General features: G+C 52.4%; 1 protein-coding gene across 1 annotated transcript; it reads left to right on the top strand.

The window, feature by feature from the left end:
- Positions 1-484: 484 nt before the first annotated feature.
- Positions 485-3,192, top strand: LOC123189283 (serine/threonine-protein kinase-like protein CCR4). The gene has a single exon (XM_044601663.1). The coding sequence runs from the start codon at positions 564-566 to the stop codon at positions 2,955-2,957; it is 2,394 nt and encodes a 797-aa protein (XP_044457598.1). The 5' UTR covers positions 485-563; the 3' UTR covers positions 2,958-3,192.
- Positions 3,193-7,421: the final 4,229 nt, after the last annotated feature.

Raw genomic sequence — 7,421 nt, forward strand, 5'->3', positions numbered from 1 at the left:
TCTCATCCCAATTAAAGGTACTCTAGGTGTCACCCATGGTTGCACTACCATTTTGTCATCCACCTCCGTTGGCTATACTTCTATTCCCTAGCACCGGTGAATGACCCATTCGGATATCGAACCTTAACCTAACCCCATATATCTTCACCCGTCGTTGACGAATTTGTGTTCGTCGCTAGAGAAGGGAGAAATGTGGTCTGAGAAGAAATAACTATTAATACAAGTATTGTAATTTCATAAATTATTAGCTGGATATGAAATAGAAAAAAATAAACTGATTACACAGTGAATCAAGCATGAGAAAAAAAACCCACATGCACCCCAAAATCTAACAGTTTTCCACTACAAATGTGGGTCTAAGACTTCATTATTAAAAGAAGAAAAAGAAAAAGAAAAAGGGCAATGAAAGGGACACCAACCTTTAAACCTCCTTCCTTCCCTCGCTCCCGTTCTCTCCTCGATCTCGTCTCCTGGTCTCCTTCCACCCGCTCGCCCCACGCGACAATGGTCTACACAATCTCCTCCCCTTCTCCTCCTCCTCCCCCCACCTCGCCCCCAACCCAATGTCTCCCATTTTTTCCCGCTCACCTCTAACCCTGCTCGCTCTCCTCCTCGCCCTCCCACCCCTCGTCGCCTCCTCCTCCTCCTTCCCGCTTCCCACCATCGCCATCGCCGCCGTCGGCACCAACACCGCCTCCCCGCACCACCTCGCCTGCGGCCTCGTGTCCAACGGTACAGGCTACCAGCTCTCCTGCGCCAGCGTCTCCAACCGCTCCGCTAGCCCCCGCAAGTACGGATATGGCGGCGGCAGTGCCACGCCCTTCTCCGCCCTCGTCGCCGGTGATGGGTACCTCTGCTCCGTCGACCCGATCTCCTCGCCGCCCGTGTCCATGCGCTGGTGGGACTTGAATGAAAGCGAGGAACCGTCCAAGAGGGTGTACAGGGGCGAGGCGCTGTCTGCGGTGGCCGGCGGCGGGGAGTACGTGTGCGGGCTAGTGGAGAAGAGGATAAAGTGCTGGAGGTGGGAATGGGGGGTCGTGCCGGAAGAGGTGGGATTCTCGGCGCTGGCGGCGGGCGGCGGGTTCGTCTGCGGGCTGGTGGCCGGGACGGGTGAGCTGAAGTGCTATGGCAATGGGGACGCAGTGGGGCGGGAGCCGAGGGGCAGGTACATGTTGCTCGCCGCCGGTGACAGGCACGCCTGCGCGGTGGACCACAGAGGCATGCTGGGGTGCTGGGGAGAGGCGGCGGCTGTTGCTGCCGCGGCGCCGCCGAAGCTGATTCGCGCCGTGTCCACGGTGGCGGTGGGCGACGCGCTCACGTGCGTGCTGTGGGGGAACTGGACGGTCTCCTGCTGGCCGGAGGAGGACGCGGCTGTGCCGCCGCAGATAAAGCAGGAGCAGTTCGTCGCTCTGGAAGCCAAGGGGAAGGTGGTGTGCGGGGTGCTCATGTCCGACTACTCGCTGGTGTGCTGGGGCGGAGATGTTGCCGGCGGGGTGAGGAAGGTGTTCGACAAGGTCCTGCCGGGTCCGTGCGCGCCGGCAAGGTCGTGCCCGTGCGGCGTCTGGTCGGGCTCCGCGATGCTCTGTGACAGCGATGGCGCGGCCATCTGCTACCCCTGCGGCTACACTCCTCCCATGAATGCGCAGGCGCCTACGTCCAACCCGTGGGCGTCGACCTCTCACCACATGAGGAAGAAGCGGCGGCCGAGCGATCTTGTGATCGCCATGATAAGCTTTGGAGCTGGTTCAGGACTCGTGGTCCTCGTCGCCGCGCTCTTGGTCGCTTACTGCCTGCGCCGGCGCAGCCGAAGCCGCAGCAGCGGCTCCCATGACTCCGGGCGCATCCACGCCGAGCCGATGACAGCCACGGCGCCGCGCGTGCCGCGGCGGCTCAGCATGCTGCTCTCCAAGGGCCCGAACACGACGGTGGAGCAGTTTCCCCTGGCAGCGCTCCGGGCCGCCACGGACGTCTTCTCGCCATCCCACCGCATCGGCTCCGGCAGCTTCGGCGCCGTCTACCGCGCGGCCCTCCCCGACGGCCGCGAGGTCGCCATCAAGCGCGCGGAGCGGCGTGACTCGGGCGCCTCATCCTCCGCCGCCGCCGCCGCGGCGCGTCGCGTCAACCACGAGTCGGCCTTCGTCTCGGAGCTCTCGCTGCTCTCCCGCCTGAACCACAAGAACCTGGTTCGGCTGCTGGGGTTCTGCGCCGACGGCGGCGAGCACATCCTGGTGTACGAGTTCATGCACAACGGCACCCTCCACGACCACCTCCACAAGCGCCCGGCCCCGCTCTCGCCGCCGCTCGCCTCCTGGCCGTCGCGTCTCCGCCTCGCCCTCGGCGCGGCGCGCGGCATCGAGTACCTGCACACCTACGCCGTGCCGCCCATCATCCACCGCGACATCAAGTCCTCCAACATCCTCCTCGACGCCTCCTGGTCCGCCAAGGTCTCGGACTTCGGCCTCTCGCTGCTCAAGAACCTGGGCACCGGAGACAATGCCGGCGGCGAGGAGCCGTGCGTGACGGCCGGGACGGTGGGGTACATGGACCCGGAGTACTACCGGCTGCAGCACCTGACGGACAAGAGCGACGTGTACAGCTTCGGGGTGCTGCTGCTGGAGCTGCTGTCCGGGTGCAAGGTGATACAGAGGTACGAGGGGAGCGGCACGCCGAGGAACGTGGTGGACATGGCCGTGCCGTACATCGAGTCGGACCGCGTGCACCGGGTGCTCGACATCCGGCTCCCGCTGCCGACGCCGGGGGAGATGGAGGCCGTCGCCTACGTCGGGTACCTGGCCGCGGACTGCGTCCGGCTGCCCGGGCGCGAGCGGCCCTCCATGAGCGAGGTGGTCGGCGTGCTCGAGCGGGCCGTTGCGGCATGCGAGGAGCACGAGGATGGCCCCGACGGCGGCGAGGCGGCCCTGTCGCGGTCGGGCACCGATGGGTCCACCACCATGTGACGTGGCATGCATGGCATGGCTCGCCTCCCTGGTGGCAAGAAGACAGGGAGTTTCTTGAGGATTTTGTTTGTTTGTTTGCTTTTCTCTATTCTCTTTGTAGTTATATTGTTAGAGTATTGACATACTGTGTTGGGCAAATGAAGTCTTTCCTTGTAGAGTAGATCATTTAGTGAAAGGACACATTTTTGCTTTGCCTAATTGGACGGCAAGAAAAGAAATGTATATATTCCTAAGTTGTGACTTTGCTAGTACTACTATTTTGGAGCTCCAAGTGTTATTGAATGGCTACATGTGTAATGCCGGCGTTTCGGAGCTCGGATGCATCTGCACCTGAGTGAACAGTATTCTTTTTTCAAATAAATTTAAAAATATCTGAAATTTGTACGCATCATAGGAGGCTCTTTTAGGTGCTTGCAAAGCTTCACGTTGAGATGACATCTGAGAAGATTGGTAAAAAAACAAAGCTCGGGTGTCGGTTAGTTGGATTCGCAATGTTGAAACTGAATAAGTAGAGAACATGCCGGTTCCAAATTTCATTTTGACGGTGGGTACGTTCTCATCAGTTGCAAGTCTGCATAGCGCACCTTAAACTCATATCAAAAGAAAACTACCAACCATTCATTATGCGAGGGCATTCCTTGAAGTTGCAGGCCTGCAACCAGTACACATGTAAGTAGTACGCTATCCTACACTTTATAAACTGCAACCTGGTGCGATTCTAGTACCCCTATACCAGTTGGTGCGCAGTTGTTGTTGAGAGGCCTTTCGTTTCCATCCAAGCAATTTAACCGACGATCAAGTCAGCGCGTCTCTCTCGTACTGCTACTACTATACTATTCCTTGGCGAGGCGAGGGCGAGCAGCATAGTGGAGTTGTACCAACCGTGCATTCGCATTCCCTCGCCATCTGAACTCCTCGGCAAACTCCTCTCCGTTTCCATTCCATACCATTATTTTCTCTCTTTTAGGCGGCGACACACCAGCGAAGTAGCCGCCGCCAACCAACGCCTGACGGACCGGACCGGCCGGCCATCACACCTCATGGTGCACGTCTCCACCCGTCCAGTCCATCACACAACACAATGACACAAAGGCAAGTGATCCATCTATGCATCACGTGGGCATGCTCCGTGTTGTGTCTTATTTACCGATTTGATAGGTGAGGATAGAGATCCGGCCGGTGGCCAGGTTTTGGTAGCTCGTTTGCGTGTGGGGGATGGAGATTTCGAGTGGATCTCCCTCCTTTCCTCTTGGACCTAGACAGCCGAACACAGGTACCTAGCTAGGCTAGGGAGGGTTAAAATGCACACTGGAGACTCGGCTCATGACTTGTTGAACTGCAGATTGATAACCCTACGTGCATGTTGAAACGGCAAAATCGTGTTATCCTAAAGAAAAAGGAAAGGGGTCAGTCTAGAACTCTAGATACATCCTTCTAAACGAGAATTAGTATTAGAACGGAGCGATTCGTTGTTATGGTTGCTTACCAGATGGAATGTTCGCAACAAGATTCATGCATGTTGCACATAGAACGTCCTACCGGCTCCTTGATTGTTGCTTGGGTTGGATGCCCCGCAGCCCCACACGTTGACATGGTACTATATTCTCTGTCCGTAATTTGTTTATGATATAGTACATCATGCACATGTACCCAAAGAAGCATACGGTGCTACATTTTTGTTGGTGGATTTGTGTTGGCTGCGCTGGGATAAGAAAACGACCGGGGAATATGATGATGTGGTACTCCTTGTTTTCCTTGTGTTTTCATTTAGTCTTGCATAAAAGCTTTGTTGGTTCTATTGTGGTTATGCTAAAACAGAATTTTCTCGAGGTCAAAATGGAATTCTTTCTCACCTGCACCGCTCCGTTCATCTCCATGTTCTTCTCTTGGGATGTTTAGGGCCTGTTTGGGACTACTCCACTTCATAAAAATCAGTTTCGCTCTAGTCAATTCACTTTGGAGCAGTTTTATCCAGAAGTTGTAGCACTAACAAAGAGAATGTTTGGCTTCTATCTAGCTCCAGCTTCAAGAATGAAAATTTTGATGGAAATGATCTATTTAATTGGTAGAGCGCGCAGAAACGAAGGGGTATCCACTTACTGGTGGCAGTGGTGGGTAATTTCCACCCAACTCCAACTTCTAGAGTTTTTTAGAGCACCCCCTCAAGAGCTTCATAAAAAATTGAAAATTGTACCCCAGATTCTAGTTTTTTTGTGGAGCGGCATATCATGGAGCTATCCCGTTTGGCTTATGATTTCTAAAGCGGAGCTGAATTTCAAGGAGCAGAGCAGTCTCAAACAGGTTCTTAATTTAATAAAGTGGCCCTCTTTGAGAGCTCCACCGCTTTAGTTTGCCCGAGAGAAGAAAAATAAATCTCCGTGTTCTTTAAAATATACTCCCTTGGTTTTAAATTTCTCGTCGTGGTTTTAATTTAGTATGTACGCCGTCTTGATTCTCGGATCTGACAAGTGACTAAGTGACAACGCACTGCTGATTAACACTAGCATCTTATTTTGCCATTCTCAGATACGGGCACCGTCGTCGTCGAGACGAGCCTAACAAGTCTCAAGGGGCACGGGCAGTGCACCTACCTACCCCTTAAACATCAAAGAATGATGCCATGTGATGCGATTCGCCCTCCAATTAGCTAAGGCATCCATATCTATCCGTGTACTCTTCTCATTTGTTGAGCTGCGGGTGAGCTCTCCGTGCGTGCCTTAGATGCGTGCAGTCTGCGGCCTCGATTTAATTTCTCCGGGAGTTGTTAGGGTTCTGGTTTTCTCTCTGGATCCGATGGAGATCTCACCTAGCTAGTCCGTCCGTTGAGGTGACAGGGTAAACGGGTTGCAGACTTGCAGTTCATGCATGCCTGCCTAACATTTGCTGACCGTCCGGGACGTACAGGATGGATGAGGTTGTTCTTGGCGTCTGCGATTTTGCCACCAACCTGGAAGAGAAAACCTTTGCAAACTTGGTGTAACATCTTTAATGCGTACTCTCTCTCTAATCCGACGAAAAGTGTATATATATAGACATTTAGGACAAACTGTAGAGTCAAATCCGGCCACATTTGACAAAATGTATAGAAATTCGGCCGTGAGTTGTTCGATGCCGAATTTGTTGATGCAACTAAATAAACTCTTCAAATGTGGCTGGATTCTGGTCTCGAAGTTCGATAGGATCATCTATGTTTTTAAATTCTAAAGTTACGACAACATCCTCACCCTCATCCTCGATGATCATGTTGTGCATGATCACACAATATGCCATTACCTTTCACAAGGTCTCCAGATCCCATTGGTTAGCAAATCCACGAACAAAACGGGCCTGTAGAACTCCAAGTGCTCTTTCGACATCCTTTCTAACTGCTTCTTGTCTTTGGGCAAAGTGATGCATTTTCTGGCCAATTGGGTTAGAGATGGTGTTGACAAAGATAGCTCACGGAGGATAGATACCGTCGACCAGATAGTAGCTCATGTCCATTGACAATATAGTGGCAAGTAGGAGTTTTTTCTTTAGCCAGTCTCGCAAACAATGGTGATCGTTGTAACACATGTAACCTTATCTATTCCATCATGGCTTACGCCCAAGAAGGACTAGCCTCACTCGGGGTAGATCTTCATGAAGTAGGCGATCTCTTGGCCCTTACAAACTCTTGATTCAACTCCACATGATTTGGAGGTTCCCAAGTTAACCTAACCAATATAGGAAACACAACTTTTCAAAAGGTAATAGATGTTGTTATTAATGATGAACTTCTTGCTCTTGTGCTTCAAAAGATAGTCTCCTCAACACCCAATCGCTCTCTCACAGATTTGGCATGGTGGTGGGAGAAGGATTGGAGTGGAAAGCAACTTTAGGGGGCTAGAAATCAAGGATCAAATGGTTGGAATGGAATGCCTTGATCTCAACACAAGTTTAGGTGGTTCTCTCAGAAAATGGATATGGGAAGTGGTGGCTTCGTCCTGGTTGCTCGCTCTGAGGGTAGGTGATGTGGGTGGGGGTATATATAGCCTTCAGCAAAGATCTGGCGTTACACACCTTTATGCACAACTAGGTGAGACCGAAAGAATTCTCTGAGACACTGACTAGTGTAAAAGGTTCGAACGTTAGACGTTCTGGTGAGACCGGATGAATCCACTCGGTGGGACCGATTCGTGATGACCTAAGCAGTTTTTCCATCTCGGTAATTCCGATTGGTTTCACTCGGAGATTCCGAAGTGAAAATAATGGGTTACAGAAACTTAGCACTTGCACTTTGGTGGGACAAAATGCCATCTTGGTGGAACCGAGTTTCTAGGGTTTAGGCAGTGGCTCTATTTGGAGAATCTCGGTGGGTCTAGATGTATCTATTTTGGTGGGACCGAGAATGATTTTAGGGTTTTTGACATATTGGATTGTGATAGTGTAGTTGAGGTTTTTGGAGTAATATCTTCAAGCATTTGAGTAAATGACTCATGATCA

The sequence above is a fragment of the Triticum aestivum genome, chromosome 2A, assembly GCF_018294505.1.
Source record: "Triticum aestivum cultivar Chinese Spring chromosome 2A, IWGSC CS RefSeq v2.1, whole genome shotgun sequence".
In the NCBI taxonomy this organism is placed as follows: domain Eukaryota; kingdom Viridiplantae; phylum Streptophyta; class Magnoliopsida; order Poales; family Poaceae; genus Triticum; species Triticum aestivum.